This window comes from Oryzias melastigma, linkage group LG23 (genome assembly GCF_002922805.2).
Source record: "Oryzias melastigma strain HK-1 linkage group LG23, ASM292280v2, whole genome shotgun sequence".
NCBI lineage: Eukaryota > Metazoa > Chordata > Actinopteri > Beloniformes > Adrianichthyidae > Oryzias > Oryzias melastigma.
In genome coordinates, this window is record NC_050534.1 from 15,603,849 (window position 1) to 15,626,467 (window position 22,619).

Here is a 22,619-nt window from a genome sequence, read left to right on the forward strand (position 1 = left end):
CATTTTTTAACTAAAAGGGTTTTTCTTTTTCTGACAGTCAAGGATGTCAAACATAAGAGAAAAGAGAGGCTCTCTGCTGAGCGCGCAGTTTTTATTTCCTACTTTAAAACACTCGCTTTTAATCAATTTTACAACGCGTAGCGACACGGCACGTTTCCCCTGCTTCAGATGTTTGGGTTGATTTTGAAACTGAAGTGAACGCGCTATCCATGAGGGAAAATGAACCCTCACCTCTTCCCACTCAGCGGTGAAGGAGGGCGTCCGCTCCAGTCGTCCTTCTCTGGGACTTCCAGGGCCCTGCCCCCGTGATCCCGGGCCCCAGCTGTGCTCCTCCTGGAGGGGAAATTTAAAGAACGTATGTAATACTTTTATTTGATGAGCAAACTATGGAAGCTGTTGAGAGAATACTGTAAAACTGTCAAACAGACTATGCATGTCTGTCATGATTTATTCACAAACTGAACTGAGTTAAACTCTAATGTGCGTCATGGCTGGGAACATTTTGGCCCAGATTAGTTTTTCAATGGCTTGAACTACTTTGAAATGTGTAGTCATGTTTCTCAGAGATGTGCAATCCAGTTTTTCAGCATAAACATCTGTTTGTGGCAAAGAAGAAGATGTCTTTGAAAGTTCACTTTTCCAAAACAAACGTTTGATTTTTCATTTAAAGACCCACTCCAATGAAAATAGATCACTTGGAATGATTTTACAATGAAAAAAAGGGTTGAAGTGTGACTTTAATAAATTCAAATTTTTGTGTTTTTAACATGTTCTTGTAGCATTTTTCTCATAAGAGGACAAATATATAAAATAATTTATGATTAAAACTGTGTTTCTGAGTATTTCTTAAGTCAAATCAGGAGCTGGTGAAAACCGGATGCTAGAAAACGCTCAAACTAATGACGGAGCTACTGAAATGGGCGTGCCAAAGTTTCCCCTCCCCCACACCCCCTGGCCCCCAGACATGATGAGCGTTCAACACTCGTGCCGTAGCAAATTGCAATTTTGGCTCAAAACTGTACGACTGGATTGATCAAATATTGATCGCTGTTATTACTAATTCTAGCTTGAGGCTATGAGCTCACACATGACCAATCAAACTATGGCAGGGAGGGGGAGGGGTTTAGTATTTCTAATGAGTTACTGCTGCTGTGCATAAAGTATGTCTTTAAAAGATGATAGACTTTTGATTTTGGCTAAAAACATCATAATTATAATTAAAAGATCACTTGGAACAATTTAATGATAGAAAATTATATGGTTAGAGTTGGACTTTAATTAATCCAACTTTAGAACAAAGACCCACTCCAATGAAAATCATTTTATTTGTGTTTTTATCATGTTCCTGTAGCATTTTCCTCATAATAGGGAAAGAATTTATGATTAAAATTGCATTTCTGAGTATTTCCTATTTCAAACCGCGTTGTATCAGAAAACTGGACGCCTAATGACCCAGCTACTGAAATGGACGTGCTAAAGTCTCTCTTACCACCTTGCTCTTCCGCTCACCTTGCATGCAGTTATTTTCTTCGTCCGAGATGGTCTCTTTCTCAAAACTGTACGGATTGATTGATTAATATTGCTCGTCATTAGTTTTGCGCCACTAATGCTAGTTTGAAGACACAAGCTTGCGCGCGAGGCGCAAACAGAGATCTTTGCTCCAACACTCCCGCTAGAATTGTATTTCCCATGAGCTACTGCCGCTCTTCTTCTTCTCTTGTTTACTAGCACGTCTGCCACCTACAGTTGGAGGACATTTGGTGTGAAATGTTGAGGTGGTGCAAATCTCAAGAATCGTGCTCCATACCCGTATATACCCCTATATGAAAGATTTGGTGTCATTTAATTCAAGCTGGGCACAAATAGCAATTATTAATTTAACCTACATGGCTAATTTTCAAACAATTGGGACTTCCGTGAATTAAAAGGAATTCCATCAGAATCCAAATCCTTGATTGGTTAAAGTTGGAACTGGTTTAACTTTTAACGCGTGTTCAGTGTTGCTGAGTGAATGTAGCTTTAACGCCAACAACCGCTCACCTGTATGGGAGAGACGGCCACGAGGTTGGAGTCGGACTTGGACAAAGACTTTGACAGTTGCAGGTCCAGAACACTACGAGGCACGGATCTCATCCTCCCCAGAGTGCAGGCCCTTTCCTCGTAGTTTGCCCCAGATGAACCGTCTTTGGGCAAACCTCCCGTCTGGATCCCTTGTAACTCTGGAACTTCTCCGTTGTTCTCCAACCGCCAAGAGCGAGGGTGGCTTTGTGTCGACCATCCACCGGGTGGGTCCTCACAGTTTGGGGGTTTGGCCTGATCCTGGTTGACTTTGGTGTGGAAGACTGTCCGATAAACCACCTGTGGCTTCTGGGAGTCACTGGCCGACTTCTGAGGAGACGAGTGAGTTTCTGTCCTGGAGAAGACCTGAGAGACTCCTGCTCCAATCACAAGGCTGAGTTCTGGAGCCTGCAGCAGACTCTTCTGGTCGTCTGCTGGCGTGTATTTAAAATGCTTGGGACTGTACAGGTGATAAAGTGTGTCAGGGGGTTCACAAGCTGGGGAAGATCCATGAAGAAGTCCGGCAAACTCTTCGGGAATGTGGCTCTTCCTGTGCTCCTCCAACAGCGAGTTAGGTTTGGAGGATGAATACGGAGGAGGATCCCGTTGGTACGAGCCTTCGTCTGCAGAGAGGAGAAAAAAGGACAGAATAAGCACTTTCACTGAAAATACAATTCTGAAATGAACAAACATACATAAAATTTAAAAGGATTTAGATGAGCACCAGAAACAAAAATTAAAATAAAGAAAACAAAACCGACAGACAGACAGTCAGACTGCCTCCTGTTCTATAGACATGCTTTTGGAGAACCCCCATCTGTCTGTGAGCAGCCGATCAAAAAAAGCTTGCTGAAAACTTGTGATTTTTCATGTTTAATGGTAGTCATAGCTGTGGTTTTACATAGACTTGACAACCCTTAGCAGTGTTCTTTCTTCATTTCTGAGATAACGCTCTCAAGTGTGTAGTTTCATGCAGTAGGTTACATTTTAATGGAGAAATTCTGTTCATTAGGAGGCGGGGAAATGCTAAAGCGAATGGATAATCCCTTTTACAACAGTCATTTGTCGATTTTAAATGTAACCAAAGAAGCAGGAGATTACACTATGGAATGGACTTCAATATTTCAGAGTGGAGTTTCATTTATGTTCTAAATTGTACTCAAAAGTTTGGAATAACATGCCAGCACATGTCTTAAGCTTGCCCGAGGTCAGGTGACACCAAAATGGAATTCTTTGGAAAATGTTGCCATGTTTGGAGGAGACAGAATTGCTAATTGTGAACCCATGAACACCATGCCCACTGAGAAGCATGGTGGTGGAAACATCATGGTTTGGGATGCTTTTCTGCCAAATTGACAGGACGACAGATGAAATTAAAGAATGAAAGTGGAGATTTTGGGCAGAAGTCCTTTTTCCATCACTGAAAGCATTCAGCGATCTTCCAGCATGACAATGATCCCAGGAGTGTCCACGGTAAAATCATTTCCAGGTTTTAGCCAGTCTCTGGACCTCAGTCCAATAGAAAATCCTCACAAAACATCACAGCTCTTGAGAAGATCTGCAAGGAAGAATGGACCAAAATACAGTGTACCCAAACCTCCAGAAAATATAACCAGTGGAATCTTAAAAAGTAAGTTTTAACTTTTGTAACTTTTGTTTTGTTACGATTGTAGTATTCCACCTACGTTAATAACTCAGTAACACAGGAGGTTTTATAACATCCAAAGAGCCAAATAAAAGGCCGTGACCACAATAAAAGGATTGAAGTGTGGTTGAGTAAAGACCTGCATCACTTAAGACTGGATGTGTTGGAGCCGGGCTTTGAATAGCTCCATCCTAATTAAACCCCTGCAGGCAGCTGGAGCTAAATCACTTGCTGCTGGGGTAACGCTAATGTTTAAGAGAGCTGAACGCAGCGTTGTCAGCTGTGTCTCTGCAGAGCTTTAGGGGGAAGATGAATTTCTATCAATGACACATAAAACAGCGAATTAATTCTAACAGACTTTTTACACAGATCTGACAAACGTGTGTCGAAGCAAAATGAGTCTAACTTGAACAGACATGTTCAATTCTATAGTGATAAATACAAAGTTAAAACAGAAAAGTAGATTTTACAAAAGTAAACAGTTCAAATAAATACAAATTGGTTAAAAAAAAACAGAAAAAGCCCATTATCTGATTTTTTCAATATTTTTTTTGTAAATTATGGTGAGATTAAGTATTTGGTCAATAGCAAAAGTTCAACTCAATACTTTGTTATGTACCCTTTGTTGGTTATGACAGCAGTCAGATGTTTTCTTTAAATCCTCACAAGGTTTTCAAACTGTTGTTGGTATTTTGGTCCATTCCTCCATGCAGATCTCCTCGAGAGCAGTGACGGCAACACAGACTTTCAACTCCCTCCAAAGGTTTTCTATGAGGTTGAGATCTGCTCTCCAGAACCTTGAAATGCTTCTAAAGGTGCGTTCACCAATCAGAGACTCAGCTTTGAGGACAAGATGTTATGAGTGACTCAATCAAAGGGTAGAAAAAAAGATTCAAGATGGCCGCTCAATGTGAATGTTTTCGTCCTGAACTTCCATCTTTTTTTTTAACTTGCTGGGTTGCCGGAGGTTGTGTAATACTCATTTTCCACCATAATGTACAAAAAAATTATTTAAAAATCAAACAATGTGATTTTTTTTCTCATTTTGTCTCTCATAGTTTAGGGATACTTATGATGAAAATTACAGACCTCTCTCATCTTTTTAAGTGGGAGAACTTTCACAACTGGTGGCTGACTAAATACTTCTTTGCCCCGCTGTATTTTATTCTACTATTCTGTATGTTGATATTTAAAAGTGCAAAAAAGGCATTAACAATGAAGGTAATGAGGCTTTAAAACATGAATCACCATTCTTTCCTAGAAAAGATAAAAACTCTGCATAATTCAGAGTTTTTTCTGCATAAATTAGTTTTTTAAAAAGCTGCTGAAGGATCAGTGCATTCAGTTTGTTGCGCTCATCTCTTTAAAAAAATATAAAATCCTGCAATTTTCTACCTCCACAGAAATAATTAAACCAACTGCTGACAGTAAGCTCTATTTACACTTCATAAAGTATTTTCTTGGTTCAATATTTGCAATTTTGAACTCAGTTTTCCAAAGAATCATGAAACAGTTGAGGCTCCTGGTAGTTATGGCGACAGACAACCCCAGCAGCAGCCTTCCTACCTGCTTTTCACATCTGAGTGCCTTCGACCTCTGAGAGAGCGAAAAAACTGCAGAAATGGGTAAATAAATACAGCTTTGAAAAGGGCATTACAGAGGCAGAACTGACTTTTCTGTCACTGCAAAAACCAAGTCACTTAACTTGTTTCAAGAATCAACCAAAGCAAAAAAAAAGAAAAAATAGAAGAATTTTCCACATGATTATGACATTTAAAGTAAAAGAAATGAATTTAGTGGAGCTCCAAGATTAAGAAAAATGTTAAAACTAAATTCTAACTTACCAAAGGAGAGCTCCAATGAAGAGAATCAAACTCTGTGTTCTACCTGTTAGAAGTCTTTGACTCTAATAGTCAGACTGCGAAACAGCATCACTCTGCATACCTGCATTTTTATTGCGACAGAACAACACACACTCAAGTTGTGGCACGAAGAAGAACAACCCAGAAACTGATATATATCTGGATAAGTTGTTTTCATTTGAAAACAAACACGAGTTTCTGCTTGTGCAACAAAAATGACTTTACAACACCAGAGGTGTGAACTCGGTGATGGTATTACAATCTATTTCTGCTGGAACTGGACTGACTTACTTCTCCTGAGGCGCCAAAATAGAGCAGGATCTTTATAGATTATTAGTAAAGTAATACAAACAAATGATGTGCATTGTGATTTAAGTCTAAGGCAGCAAAAAAAGCGTTTTTTTTTATTTTTACGTTTGTTCCTTATATTTACAGGCAAATGATAGGAAAAAACTGCAAAATATAGCTTTATTTTGAAAATCTGTACATTTTGGTTTGGATAAAACATATTTCTGCAAAAAGGAAGTTTTGTTTATAGAACTCAGATGACTTTTTATAGTTATTATTTATCCTGATTTGCATGAATTTAACACATCTGTGAGCTTATACACTGTAAAAAGTGAAACATTGGATCAATTAATAAAAACTCTGTAATTTTTTCATTTAAAGATATTAGTTTTTATCAAATTACATTTTTGAACTCCAATTTTTAATTTGGTGAAAAATGAATTATTTTAAATGTAACAAATTACAGAAATTTAAAAATTGTTTTACTTTTTACAGTGTAGTCACTGAAACTAACAAAATAAAAGACATTCCTGGTCCTTCTTACTTCTTAAAAACTCCCAAAAAATATTTGGAAATCAAGACGTCCCATTGATCGTTCATTTATGATTATACAGTACTAGTAGAGCAACCCCGCCCCCTTTCCTCTCCCTGTTGCTTCAGAGGGGGGAGCCTCTATATTTCTTTTCAACAATTTTTTTCGTCTGCTCCTGATTCACAGCAATTGAAAATAAATAAATACTCACAAATTCAATTTTAAGCTGAATTTTCTTTATATATGTCCTCCAGCATAAGAAAGACGCCACAAGAACATGTTAAAAACGCCAAAAATACGCGTATTTAATCTTTAAGGCTGATTAAAATTGTTCTAAAACTTGACTAACTGCTCTGCTGCTGCAGTGATGAGTGGGAGCTCTTGTAACTTCAGTCGACTTGTCAAGGTCAGGAAACATTTCTCCCAGTAAGGAGGTAAATCAGAATGTGAGATTTTCATTTCCGTGGGATCCAAGCCACTCAGGTTAACTGAGAGAAAATGTTATTCCAGCTTCCTGTGTGCCATAACTCCCACTGATGTGCTTCAAGGCTTCCAGTTTTTAGCTCTTTTTTATCATCAGGCCAAACACAGCAGGACGCATCAAATTTAATATTCAATCAATAAGGAGCCAAAATTGTAGGTCATCTTTTGGTGCCTAAGGCTGCAAGAAATCACTAAGCATTTTTGGCTGTAACAGCCCAAATAATCATTCCTCCCCCCTCATGTTTGACAGTGGATGTTGTTCATCTTTTGGTACATCCCGTCAGCCAATCAGCTTTCACGGATTCACAAAGGAGGTTTGCCAGAGTTTGTTTTTTTTTTTTTAACACCGGATTCCCTTCCTGATACAACCCTATTAATCAAAATATTATCAGAGTAGGATTTTAAAGATTTTTTCCCGCTAAATGAATAAGTTAAATAGCAAACTACTTTGTGTTTCTACAAACTTGATGACACAACAGAGATTACATTTCTACAGTGAACCCACAACCTCAAATTCAGAGATTCAGACAGCGAAGATTAGTTGTCAATCCTGTTGATATGACTCATGGGGATAAAATGTTAGAGCTCAAGATCAAATATTTGTGCACGTTACCCATTTCATCTTAGCACTGATGCCTTGCTGCTTCCTGAATGCTGGGATCATTTTATTTTGGAGGGGGGGTGAAATCTTAGCAGGATTACTGACTATTTTGAGTACAAAAGTATCTCATTTCCCTGCTTAATCTCCCTTTCATAATAGAAATTAAAACCTCCTTAGTGCTAGCAGGCAGCTCAGAAATGAGCTCCGAAAGCAAAAAGAAGAAGAACTACAGGAAAAGGGAAATGGAGACGACGCTGACAGACGGCATCTGAGGGCTTGTCTGACCAAAATGGAAACGTGATTTGAGTGGAAGGGGCCAAATAAATGATACAGAGCCAAACAATAGCAATGAAACAGACAAACTGGAAAAAGGCTGAGTTATAGTGAGGGGGCAGCAGTGAATGATGGGAAAAAAAGAAAAAGACAGCCTGAGGAATCAAAAAGAATAGATGGAACTAGATTGACATGATGGAGAGCCCAGAGGAAAAAATTCTCTTTTTTATAATTTTTCCAAACATCTTCAAATATAAAAATACTGATCATCCTTCTTTTTATCCATATCATGGTCCTAATTCAACCATTTCCTCAACTTCTGATAAAAAAGGTTGCATGTGTGTAGAAAGCGACTCAACATAAACACACATTCTCATATATCCTGTCCTTTGTGGGTCTAATTGCAGTGGGAGCTGATCCAAGCATGTGATAGGGATGCGTTCACTGTTGCTTCCATGTGTTGAAAAACTGACTGTTATTAAAAACTACAGAGTAATATCTGAGCCGTCAGTCATCCCTGAGATTCGAGTCGAACAGCTTCACTGCTGCAGGACTGGAGAAATCCTCTCAGAGCCGCAGGCCCTCAGCTAATATCAAAGAAGTCCAACACCTCTGACTGTTACAGATGAAAGAATAGATGTTGGTAAAAAAAGAAAGGTAAAAACAACAGGAAGTGGTTTTGTTGTTAACTATTATCAGTCCGTTTACTGTCCGTGAGGATCCAAAGTTGTTCGTTTTTCCCTGTACTAAATATGTATTTGATATTGTTTAGTCCAGGACAGAGTTCAAAGTATCAACTTATCATAAAATGTCACAAGAGGTGGAAATCTGTCAGTAACTAACCTAACGTTTGGATTGTTAGCTTACTTGCATTTTTAAAGTTAGAATAGGAAGAAGAGGCATAAACTCACCAGTCACTATCTTAGGCACACCCGTCCAACTGCTCGTTAACGCAAATTTCTAACCAGCAACTCAGCGCATTCAGGCATGTAGACATGGTCAAGATTCAATTCAATTCATATTTATTTATATAGCCAAATATCACAAAAGCAATTGCCTTATTGGGCTTCATGCCGGTACAGAAGTTGAATGTTGGTCATAAAATATAAACAATAGCTAATTGTCAAACTAAACTGACTAAATAATACTGGTTATCCCTGCCAAAAGACCCCCCCTCCCCTCTTGGTAAGGAAAAACTCCTAAAAAACCTGACTTTGAACGTGGTATGGTTGTTGGTGCCAAATGGGCCGGTCTGAGTGTTCACAAAACTGCTGATCTACAGGGATTTGAACACATAACCATCCATAAGGTTTATAGAGAGTGGTCAGAAAAAGAGAAAATTTCCAGTGAACCGCAGTTCTGAGTGCGGAAATGCCTTGTTGATGTCAGAGGTGAATAGTCAGACTGGTTCTAGTTGATAGAAAGTAACTCAAATGGAAACATTGGTCTGATGAGTCTCCACTTTCGCTGCAACATTCGGATGGTAGGGTCAAAATTTGACGTCAACAACATGAAAGCATGGATCCATCCTACTTTATATCAACAGTTCAGACAAGTGGTGGTTGTATAATTGTAGGGGGGATATTTTCTTGGCCCACTTTAGACCCCTTAGTACACCCTTCATGAGTATTGTTGCTGACCCTGTCCATCCCTTTATGACCACAGTGAACCCATCTTCTGATGCTACTTCCAACCGGAATCATCTCAGACTAGTTTCTTGAACGTGACAATGAGTTCACTGGACTCAAATGGTCTCCACAGTCACCAGATTTCAATGGATCTCCTTTGGGATGTGGTGGAACGGGAGATTGGCTTCATGGATGTGCAGCCGACAAATCTGCAGAAACTGTGATGCGATCATGTCAATATGGATCTAAATCTCAGGAATATTTCCAGTACCTTGTTGAATCTCTGCCATTAATGATTAAGACACACCTTGCCAGTATTGATAAAGTGGCAAGTGTATATTGTGTTTGATATGACAGAAGACAATCAATGGGAATAAATTCTAGAGGTTTTTCAAAACTATTTCCTGCAGTAAGAAGCAGACGTGCAGCCATTAATTCTACTCCCTTTATTCACATTCATTTTTGAATAGAAAAGGATAAAACTTTATTGATCCCACAAAAGGGAAATTACCTTGTTAGTATCGTTCTATTTAAAAATAGCAGAAAAAGTTTTTGTGCGTCCTCATAGTGTCTCTAATACCAAAGCGTCACAAAAAGTGTTGCATTCCGAACGACTTCCTCAGAAACAGACGCCCTGCTGAGAGCATACAGTAGCGGCGGCGCTGATCTGGTCGAGTCCGGCTTTAATGTGGAGAACAGCCACTCAGCAAACAGCAGACAAGAGTTATTGCCAGAGAAACGTGCTCGTCTCCCACGGTAACACGTTCCATGTCACAGTGAGTGACGACAATCTCTCCAGAGCGTCACTCAAATTAAACTGGTGCCTGTGTGAGACACGAGGGGAACGGTGAGAGCTGCTTCTGAGCGCAGGGATGTTTACAGTTTCAGATGCACTTCTAAATAAATTGAAGCTTTTCCTTGTGTGAGAACATAAACTAAATTAGTCTAAAATTTATATCAAGGTACCAAAGAAATTCTTGTATTTCATACCAATCATGTTTCTTGTCAATTTTAGTAATATGCTGGATATATTTTTCAGCATCTCTAAATAAAACTTTCTTCTGGCTTTTTTCTGCTGAACTTTTACAGAGCTGATTGAAACGATGAATGTTTAATGACTTTTTTCCTAACTCTTGAGTAAACACACACTCAACTGCATACAGCAAATACCGGCAATTGCTCAGCCATTAATGGGTCATTAACTGATCAATATCATTGACATTTCCTCTTTTCTGTGCAAAGAGAAAACTTTCTGGCTCGGCTTGAACATTACTGACCTCAAATCGTTCTTTTTTTAAATAAGTAGGAAAATAACTAAAAATTGGCTAAGAATATCAGAAAATGTAAAGGACTTCCCTGTGTGGTTTTGCGCCAGACTTTACAGAGGTGAACACAAACTGAGACCCGTCTGAGGAGCTGGCCTCGGTCTTCCTAACAGACTTGGTGCGGTTCACTTGCAGGTGTTATAAAATGAGCCATCCCAGATATGGCCCAACTCCAAAAGTCATCAGCCTTTTTGGAACTAGCAAGCTGCCGTAGCTGAGTTAAAAGAAGATAAACATTTGCATCCATCCATCCATCTCTCATTCATCATCTCATTCTTCTGCTCATCCAGGACCGGGTCCCGGTGGGCAGCAGTCTAAACAAAGATACCCAGACTTCCCTGTCCCCGGTCACTTCCTCCAGCTCCTCTTAAGGGAATCTGAGGCGTTCCGAGGCCAGCCGAGAGACATAGTCTCTCTAGTGCGTCCTGGTTCTTCCCCGGGCCTCCGCCCAGCGGGATATGCTCGGAACACCTCCCCAGAGAGGTGTCCAGACCAGACGCCCGAGCATCCTTAACTGTCTCCTCTGGATATAGATGAAAAGCAGCTCTACTACGAGCTCCCTCCGGGTGACCGAGCTTCTCCCCCATTTTTAAAGGAGGCACCCTATGGAGGAAGGTCATTTTAGCCGCTTGTATCCAGCACCTTGTTCTTTGGGTCACGACCCAGAGCTCATGACCATATGAGTATTGGAACGAAGAATGTCTGGTAAATTGAGAGCTTTGCTTTCTGGCTCTCGCTTCACCCCAACGAACCAGTAGACTGACCACAATCTGCCGGTCAATCTTCCCTCACTCGTGAACAAGTCCCCAAGATACTTACACTCCTCCACCTGAGGCAGGAGCACTCCACCCACCCAGAGAGGGCAAACTACCTTTCACTTCTAATATTGTTTTTCTGAAATAGTTTTGCCCCGCCCTCGTGATTTCTAGCCAATCCAACCAAAACAAATTGTAGTCCACTTACAGAAAAACAACACGAACCAAAGCAACTGTCAGAAAAAGATGTGTGTCAATCTGGAAGAAAGCAGCCAAACAACAGATTTTCCTGGTGAATAGAACCTCTTAATCTGACAGCTTCTTTGGACCAGAGGATTTCTATTCAAGTCCACAGAAAAGGTTTTTCAAATCAAACTTTACAGCTTTGAGATTTTGCTTCAACAATAAAAATGGAAGGAGTTGTTGTGTAGAGACTTATTGTGCTAAAGCGGGAACACAGTCCACCGGAAACAAGGCGTCCAAATGCCTTAAATCTGACTACTTATGAGGAATTAGATTAACCAGTTTAGTGTTAACACACAATGCCATGTTTTAGTCTCTGATCAGAACTTCTCAGACACAACAAAGACGTATCCAATAGACGATGTGAAAAATATGCTCTCAAACAGATTCTGGAAAAACTTTCACTCTATAGTTTTTGTCCTTTGTTTAATTCTAAAGAACTTAACTGACTTTAAAGCTGTTAAATTCAGAAAAAAAGAAAACATCTGTATCAAGTCCCTTTGAGAGGTTAATTGTTAAGAGTCACATGACAGTTAACCCTTTAACACCCGAGCTTTAGCTCCAGTGTTTACATTCTTTCGACTTCTGTAAATCTTCAAACACACAATTCCAGTGGAGCAAAGAAAAGCAGCCTTGCCTTCAAATGCAACACTTTACAATAGTGAAGTGTTAGCGCAATCAATGTGGATCAGCTGATTCTGACGTGGATGTGTTGCGTAGCAGATATGAAAAGCTATTTCCTTTACATCAGAATCAGCTGATTCATGTTGATCAAGTAATCAGTCAAAGATTTATGCTTTGTCAAGGAGTATTTGTTAGTTAGGTGTTGCCGATGACGTCTGTAAAAGGGCTAACTGACTGCATAGTTAGGTAGAGCTACAGTTACAGCGGGTTTTCAAATCCTGACTGAACCAAGCAGAGGAGTCATAAAGTGGGGAGTTTCTATCTGGAGCTGTGAGAAGAATTTAATTAGAAAACCAAATGATTTATTTTTTAAATGTCAACATTCTGTGCATAGAGAAACAGTATTGTCTATATGACCACATACAAGAAATACTTACATATTTTGAATGACAAATGCTTACAGTTAAAAAGGACCACAATAGTAAACATGTAATAGTAATGACATAACATTTCTATTGCATTTATGGTTATTTTTTTTTTTTACTAAAAAAATCACTTTAATTAGAATTAGATACTTAACCTGTGTAAACACAAATGTAAAACTTCTACAAAGACTTTTACTTTTTTCAATCATGTGCCAATGAAAAAAAAAATCCTTGAGTTCTTTTCTTTTCAATTAGAATATTTACATATTACTGTTTTATGGATTTTTAAAAAGTGATCGTTTATTTTGTTATTTTATGTAAACAATATATATATATATATGTAAACATATTTTCTATTATATGTGAATATTAATGTATATATACAAATATATACATTAATTATTCATTATTTTTATAAACTATATACAGCATTTTTAAGTAATATTTAATTTTTTACTTAAATATTATTTCTGCATAAATATTTACACAAACACAAATAAATTATTATTTTTATATTTTTGTAAAATAATGTATTTTTTGAAAAATGTAAAAGTATTATTTCATGTTTTATTTAATTATATATACTGTATATCATTTTTATAATTGTTATATTGTTATACTTTTATAAAAATATATGTTAAAAAATGCTTCAACTAATTTAAATTTTTTTTATTTTGATGGTTTCCATATACAAGTATGTACACATATATACATGAACTATTAATTATTTTTATATTTTATAATTGTATAAAATAACATAATACATTTTTAAGTAATTTTATATTTTTATTGAAACATTTATATATAAATATATACACATATATACATACAAAAATTATATTTTTATACTTTTGTAAAAATAATATATATATGTTTTTATATAAAGCAGAAATTGCAATATTTTTTATTTTGGAGCTTGCTCAAAAACAGAGATAAATATTTAATGCCAAAGAAAACTAAAGACTGCAGACAAATGCATTCATATCAGTGACTTGTTGGGAGGTTCTGCATAATTTATAAAGCCCAACTGTCTTTGCATAACATGGAACTGCATTATGTGTCTGCTCTAAGGGAGAAATCTCTGCAAACAATGTCCAGCATTACATAAACTCTGGTTATGTAGCATAACAGCAGCACCAATGATGGACTGGGATATAAATAGGAATACTTTTTGTCCATCAGCCCACGCAGGTGGCTGACACCAGCAGAAATTGCTGCAAGGCTGAGGGTTCATTGTGTAATGTTAGAACTCAAGACGGGATCAAGATTTTATTTTATTTTTTTAGGCAGAGGATGACAGGAGATACAGATGTGGAGCCGTCGGAAGGAGAAACCCTTAAATGGAGTGCTGAGAAAAAGTGCAAGCTTCACTTTTCTGTCCTCATTTCTCAATCCATCCCCCAAATCTCTCAGAACATGTGCTTCCTTTTCCTGATTTTGGTTCAGCACCCCATCCTGCAACACTACACTCTCATTCTTTATCTCACCCACTCTTTTTTTTTCACTGACATCCTTTGAATTCCCTGAATCCCTGTCTTTCGTACCCACATACATATAATCTCCATTCTCTCATTCTTCTTCTTCCTCCCTGTAAGCCACTTGTTACTATGGTTACAACATAATGGGCCTTATAAAGCTAATAAGTAGAAAGAAGGAGGGATGAGCAGAGCAGCAGAAAACCTAAATAATATTTCAAAAATAGCTGTCAAACATGTCTGGTATTTCTTTAAGAAATTTAAGCGATAAAAACAAAAATTTGAAGAAACTCTAAAAGCCAGTCCTGTTAGTACCACAAATGGATGTGCTTCAATATTTGAATGTATTTTCTAGTGTTTTATCAGACATTACACATAAAACACCCCAAAACAGTGTGTGTTTGACACTGTCTGACAACAATTTGTCACAGATGAAAAAAAGGCTTTTTCTAGAGTTACTGGAAAAGTATATTTTCAAGTACACATGCAAAAACTAGTAAAATATATAGATTTTTTAAAATATCTTTAAAATTATAATTTGTGTAAATGTTCAACTGCCACGTTTGCATGTGTGAAGTCAGCAAAAACTTGTGAAAAAGAATATCTGTGAAAACCTAAAATGTAAAATTAAGGTGAGACAATTGTTGAATCGAATATCTAATCCTGCGTTCACACCGAATGCGATTCGCACGATTCAGTTTTAATGTTAAGTCAATAGTACAGCAATGCGATTTGAGTGGTGCGTCAGCGTTTAATATTTAAATTTTGGCAGGTCGCCACATCATATCATTTACCAATCAGGGACTCAGCTTTGGGCATGTGACTATCAGTGTCTTAATCAACGGGTAGAGTACTAATCCAAAGAGATCGTTTATAGACCTTGATAATATAAATTCACTTATAGGGACTTCATATAACACAGCATGCACTAAAACATGATCAAAATGAGGCAGGAGGCTAACTGTTGGTCTTTGATTTATGATTATGCCAGTTTTAGCTAAAGTCAATAAAACTTAGTTTCTGCAGAGCAACAGTAATCCGTCAGAAATGTACTTCTGAGTTTTGGTCGGGACTGTAAGCCTTCACTCATTTCCCATCATCCCGTTTTAAATTAGTGGTTCTAAATTTTTTACATTGTGTGCATCATTTTCTGCGTGGAAAGTACTGTCCTTACGTTCCTTTCTCTTTTTGGTTTACTTATCTGCGTTTTTATTGTAATAGAAACTCATGTTTACATATAAAACACAAAAGAAAATGATCAGAAACTGAATAGACGTTAAATTAATGTTCTCTAAAACCTCAACTGTACTATTTAAATTATATTAATGTGTTATCTTCTCAGTCTAAGCAAAACTCTTTTTGGAATCTCCTTGATAATTTCTTTCCAGAAATGAGTGCTGGTTGTGATTCAGCTGAAAGCGGCTAAAAGAGAATTCTTATCCAGATGTGAATCTACACGTGTCTGTGAACACACGTATGGACTGATAATGTCAACTCTGCACTGATCAAAGACCGGCTGCGTCTCTGAGCTGCTCTCGGATCAAACACAGGAGAAACACCCGCAGCTCCTCTGCTGCACTTTCTTTTTTCCCCCAAAAAATCAGGAAGTGTGAAGGACAGTTGGACTGAAAGCCAGGTGAGAGAAGGAAATATTAATAACGACGTCATCAGCTTAGCATCACCAGGGCCACTGCTTCGCCATGACAACAAGGAAACTCATCACTATGGAAACACAAAAGACTGACTGGGAAATGACACTAAAGACAGGAAGGTCAGCTGTAAAACAGCCAATAAATGATGTAGCAAACTAAATGAAATCCATGTTAAAGGTGTGAAGGTGCACAAGGTCAAACATCCACCCCTGAACAAGATCATATCACCTCCGTTCCTCATAAGTGAATATATTTAATAACTGGGAGCTTAAAGGTTAAAACAGAAGAAATCAATGCTGGTCTTTATTATTTTTTATACTTTCTAATAAAAAATGGGATCTTACTACAGATTATAACGAATATTTATCTAGAAGAAACAAACTTTGAAAAATCAGGATGTTTTACATCAATTATTTTTATTTTTTCTGTAGAAAATCTCTTTCACTGACTTAAACTCTTGAGTATTTGGGTTTGCACTACTTTAAAAAAATCCTATTAAACAAGAAGTTAAAAGCAAAGTAGGGAAGAGAGGGTTCAATGTTTTACCCGTCTTACCCGTGAGATGACAGTCGTCGTTGGACCCTGCAGAGTCCTCCTGATTGGGGCTTAGTGGAGGGCTGGCGGGGGGGCTGGTGCTGAAGCTGGCGTAGCCCAGGGAAGAGCTCACCTCACTGGGCTCACAGCTGTGATTGACCGGCCTCTGGACATCCAGAGAAGACGACAAAGACGTGCGCTGCTTCGGCTAGAATACAGACAGAAGAGAGAATAGAGGACATTAAAAGGATTTAGAGGAAAACTTTCAAAGTTTAGTCACAATAAAGCAACATTGTCAGAGATAGCTGCATCAGGATTTGTGGTCAGAGGCAGAAAAACACAGTAAAAGCCCATTACCAACAAGAAAACTATTTTAATAAAGTTGTTTTGTAAAATATATGTGCACATTAAGAGCTAATATTTAACTATTTAGAAAGGATTGATATTGCCAGAAGTTCTCACTAAATAAGTTCTCTCATCAAAAAATATGAAGGAAGAATCGCTTACAGGTAGAAAACAGAACATTTAGTTAAAATTTGAGTGTTTTTTTTTAATTATTTTTGCTGACTATTTGAATTTATTCTAAAGATTTAGACAAGTTTTGACAATGTTAACATGAGCATACTAAAACAGTAGAACCCTCAAGCTACATACATACTGGGAATTTGACACGTTTAACCCACATTCTTTAACGCTCACACTGGACAAGCAAGGAGGGGCTTCTCCCTCTTCTTCTTTCTCTACTGTTTACTAGTGCATGTCTGCTGTGTCGAATGGTTGTCACTTCAGTGAACTAAAGGGGAAATCATCCATAGGTCACTATCAAATCCATTCAGGGGTATCAAACTCAATCGCACAAGGGGCCAAAATCCAAAACCCACCTTAGGTCGCGGACCAAACCAAATAAACATTTAATGAGCACACTAAAACAGAAATTTTAAAACTTTAAAACTGTAACTTTTTAATATAATTATGAAGTAGATTTATAGCATTAACTGTGATAATGCTAGTGTGAATGCTGTGAGCTGAATTTGGCTGCTGAAGATAAGAGCTGAAGATGCTGAAATTTATTGCTAAAAACGGCAAAGCTGATAGCTGAAAACCCTGACGTTGAAAGCCAGCTAAAATATTAGCTAAATGCCAAATTAGCCTAAAAACGAAAAAAAAAAAAAACTTAGGTTAGCCAAAACAGCTATCATGTAGCTGAAAAAATAGCTAAACTAAAAAAAAAAAAAAAACGACAAAAAAAAATGAAAAAAGACTAAATTATGCAAAACAGTTAGCATGTAGATGAAATATTAGCTAAACTCCGAAATAGCCAAAACAATCTTGGTAAATGCCTAAATAGTCCAACAAGCTAGCAGAATGACAATTTTAATACTTTAAAACCATAACTTTTTAACGTGATTATGAATAAAATCAGGCAGGAATATTATTCCAGAATAAATCAACTTAAACTTTAAGAAACTTACATTATTTTACTCTCCATAAAAAATGTATTTTGTCAAATTTACACAAGTTAAAAATAAGATAACATCGGACCATTAATAACTTTAAAATAAATTTACCTGGAGGGCCGGATTTGGCCCCCGGGCCTCGACTTTGACACTCGCCCTAATTGGTCAAAGTTCGACTACACATTTTGTACGAAGAGCCCAAAAACGCTTGTAGAAACGTGCATTCACATAGACATTTCATTGGAAGTGGGGGCTTGAACGCATGCCGCTGAGGGTGATGTGAACGTAGCCTCAAAGTTTTAGCGAGAACATGAAGACATCTTCAAGTAGCACCAGGGCAATCGCCCTCCATAGTGAAACATTTACAGCTCTCAAGAACCTGCTGCTGTGCTGCAGGAGCAGCTCAGGCTGGTAAAACCCTGCTGGCATGCAGACGAGCGTGTTTATGCAGAAGCAGAGCGCTACAGTGAATCACAAAAAGACAGCAGTCTGAAGCCTTCAAACACAAATGCAGACCCTTTAGCGTGACCTTCAGGTTTAAATCTCTAAAACTCAACTGTGAAAAAAAGAAATGGAGGTTTAGACAAGATAAAAGGATCACAAAGCAAGAGGGCAGAGGGCACTCCTTTCCAAAACCCACATCTGAAATGGGCTTTGAAAAAGGCTCACGGATAGAAAAAAACAGATGACAACAAAGGCAACACAAGGGCAGGAAAACGGGCTAAATGAATGAAAATGAGGCAGAGGTTTTAACATTACATAATAGGGCAAATAACATAAAATATGAAACAATCATGGCTTTAGAAAAAGATTTTTTACAATCTGATGGCTGAAATATTACAAAATAAAAGACAAATTGTATTTTTTTTCTTTAAGTTTACTTCTAATTTTGCTTGTTTTACCCTTAAACTATTATTTATTGTCTCTATGTTCCACAAAATAAATAATTTAAACAAATTTATCAAATTTTCACCTAACTCATTTTAAACAATCTCAAAAATACATTACATTTTCACTGAAAGTCAGGAGACTTTGTGGCTTTAAAATAATTTTTAAAGGTAAATTTACACAAGAAAAATGGAAAAGATAGCTCTAAAGCAATTATAGGCTTTTGAAGACTCATTATTTTTAATTTATTAGTTTAAATTAAGGCGTTTAAGCAGGAGACAGAACCAAAGATGGCAGTAAGCGGACCCAAGAGCAAGCAGGAAGATTTAAAGGATCAATGCATCAGCAGGTGAGGCGACACCAGGGAATAAAGATGGACGAGCCCATAAGAGACCTGAGAGGTCAAATGAAGGAAGGTCACATACATCTACTGTCAAAAAAATGTCATTTTATTATATCACAGCCTTTTTTGTGCGAGGACTTTTGTGGGCAGGAAACAGAAACTGTTAAATAAGTTTTTATCTATTTAAAACCAATAGAAGATATATGGATGAAAAAAATACACAAATTAAACAGACAAGTTGTTTATTTCAAAATAAAATCACTTAAACTGGCTTAAAGGAAAACAACAAAACAAATCAAACTAACGAGAAGTGAATAAAGAACTTTAAAGGAGGAGGACTCACGTTCCACTTCTTCTGGAATGTTAAACCAGCTTAATTGCAACTTCAACTTTGTCTTACGACACTTATCTTCCTGGTCCGTGTACTTGGCCTCCGTGACACGTCTCTGGACTCGTGCTCATTAGGAATGCGCTCAAACACACACATCCATTCACAAACAGGCTCAGGCTCAAGCTTAACAATGCAAACGGGCGGCGGGCTAATGAACATGTCACGGCCGATTGGTCGGGGATTAATGAGCTTAGACACAGACGCGTACACACAGTGACGACGCACATGCAGACTCACGCGCACACAGAAAGCCTTTCCTAGATTGCCACAGCGTTCCTTTGGGAACAGCACTTCGCTAATGTGCCTGGTGCTAATACCTGAAACTCCTATTAAAATATAATCCCACACCTGTGTGAGTGTGGATGAGTTTTGATAGACGGAATCGTTTCTGAATGACTTGAAAAATTAAAGACGAGTAATATTCATTTAGCTTGAAAAGCTTTGTGACTATTGGATCAAATCTAAGATTTTGAACAAAGCAAAAAATATCATCAGAAATTTTACAAATCCTGCAAAGTTGACGTTAATATTATATATATGCACGAACAACTGCCTAAGGCTTTAATGGTTAGACTCTGACAAAAACACAACCTATAATCTGTAGAAAGTGTAATATCACCTACAGAAAATGACTACGTAGGGGACTCAAATTATCAGGTTATTTGCAATTAATTAATTAATTACAGACAAATTAGTGGTTTAATTTTTTTTAAATAGCATTAATCTCATTTTAAATCTAAAGCATGTTCTCAAATATAAAAAAACTAGGGTCCAAACTCCTCTCACATTGCCCTCAGTGAGCATTTTTTTGTCTGTGTGCTGTTGTGATGTCATCATTGTGCGACTTCTATACAGAACTAATGCAAACAATCCCACAACGCCACATCTATGATCTATTATGAAGGGACAAAGCCTAATGAGTGTTCATAAAACAACATAAAATAAAGAGGTACGTTGAAAACTGATCGTATGCGACGGTAAATTGTGAAATAAGGTTTGTCAACATGTATTATGTTATTAGGAAGAAGTTTATGGTCGGTATTTTTGGATTGCTAAAGAAAGGGTTTCCTACTGTTTTTATGTTAAATTTGAGCACTGTGGACCTGATGTTCTGGTGTTTTATTTTTCTTAATTCCTCAAAAAAATAAAAATATCCCTTGTTAGTGTAAAAGTAAAGATTGACTTCGTAAAGGTAGTTTTTTAGTTGTAGTTTGATTTTTTACTGCGCCACAATGTCATGAACTTAAATAAAAATACCTAAAAAATAAGATTTTTACAGCAAATATTAGGTTAAAGATATTTTTAATTAAAAGTGATTATTAAATTAATTAACTACAGGTCATGATTAATTAATCACACAAAAAAATGAATCGCATTACAGTGTTGCGTTGACACCAGAGATGTGAGGGGTGTTCAAGAACGCGGTATTAGCATATAATGTTCACTGGACTGTCGCAAACGAAACCTACAGCTGGACTAGAGACATCCGCAAATACACTGAATCTGTGAATATGGAGAACCCCTCCCCCGTCCCCGTCTCAAACCCCCACCCCCACTGTTACCAACCCAAACTCATCAAAAACACTTCTGATCATGCTTTGTAAAACATTCGTTAAAGAACAATGGAGCATTGCTCAACATAAAAAGCGTCTTGAGTTGTCTGAGTTGTTGCGACAAACCCGAAGACCAGTTTTACTCTCAGCTCCAGAAAAATGAAGTCAAGATGCCGCCATGTTGGAGCCAGACGACGTCAGTAAGTAGCAACAGGTTTAAGTCAACGTTTCTATGACAACCACACTCTCCAATTAGGAGTGAGCTTGTTGGAAGTCCACATCTCTATCACTTAAAAGCAGGTTTGGGAGAATCTGTCAAACATTTTGAACGCTGTACATGGGGGCCACTGGAACCGCCTACTTTTATTGAAGAATCTGATTGGTCAGTTTATAACATTACAAAAAAAAAATGTTAGAAATAGTTATTCTGCCAAAAATAACGACTGATTAATAGCCATATTTATAGATAGAAGTCTTTGAGGTTTTTGGCTTCTTAGAGTCAGTGGGTACTTCCTGTTTGCGGATGTCACTCAGTCCATATACAGTCAATGGCGGTGACATAAAATCACAAACTGAATCCCAATCTGATAAATGAGAGTTTGTTTTTCTTGAGAATGAATAACAAGATTGCTTGATAAATAAGTCCAAAATTGAATTGTGTTCACATTTAAAAAAATAAAAGCCATCATCTTGACTCTCCAGACTAAAAATAACCTCCAGCTCAAACATGTTTTTCTCTTGCCTGCAGGGTTATGTGTCAGTACACAGTAACAGTGAACAAAAACAGCAGGATTTTTTCTTGCATCTTAAATAGAGTGACTGAACCACCACGCAGAGCTCAACATATGTACAGATTTGATACATCTTTGGCAAAACCAATTACACATGAGCTTTACTAATAGATTTATAACCTCCAAACAAATCTTTCATCAATACGTCATCAGAAGCTTAATTACAGCATAATTTCAGTTTTTAAGGTGCTTTAATTTGTTTCCTTTAGAAACGCAACACAGAGTCCAGAGGAACCACCGTGGCTCCAACACTAATGATCAGCGTGATTTATTAAAATCCTTACAATGTTGCACACAAATCCCTTAATGCTGCTGGGAAATGCCAGAAAAACAGCTCAGACGTTCAACTCCCACTGCGGAGCTTTTAGCTTGAGTCAGTTCAATTAGCAGAGAGCGACCCGCCACTCCTCTGGGGTCATCAAAGCTAATCTTTTTTAGGCATTAACACACAATCCAGCATGAGTAAGAGAAACAAAGGGACCCATTTAAATAAAAGGATTGAGTTTAAGAAAAAAAACAAAAATGTAAAAAGGATTAATGCACAGATTGATTATAATCTTAAAAAAATATGGTTTACTCATGAAATATAAGCTACTGTGGTACAGGAAGAAGACATATTTTAATATATAGACAAAATACTACATATTTTAAAGGAATATTTAAGTAAATCATCATAAAAAATCTTCTTGTTCTAAGTTTTACAACATACATTGTTTTATAAAACATATATAAAGTACTTAAAAAATGCTCATTGAGGTCTAATAACATCTTTAATCTTTTAAGTATTCCTATA

General features: G+C 37.3%; 1 protein-coding gene across 7 annotated transcripts in view; it reads right to left on the reverse strand.

Annotated features, from left to right (window-relative positions):
* The window catches only part of anks1b (ankyrin repeat and sterile alpha motif domain containing 1B), a gene marked incomplete at its 5' end in the record, with an annotated part of 85,158 nt that overhangs the window by 57,027 nt on the left and 5,512 nt on the right, over positions 1–22,619 (reverse strand). For all 7 annotated transcript variants that reach the window (XM_024293077.2, XM_036210271.1, XM_036210270.1 and 4 more), the window contains 3 exon segments: positions 232–333; positions 2,041–2,681; positions 16,425–16,611. In XM_024293077.2, the coding sequence (XP_024148845.2) occupies positions 232–333; positions 2,041–2,681; positions 16,425–16,611 (930 nt within the window).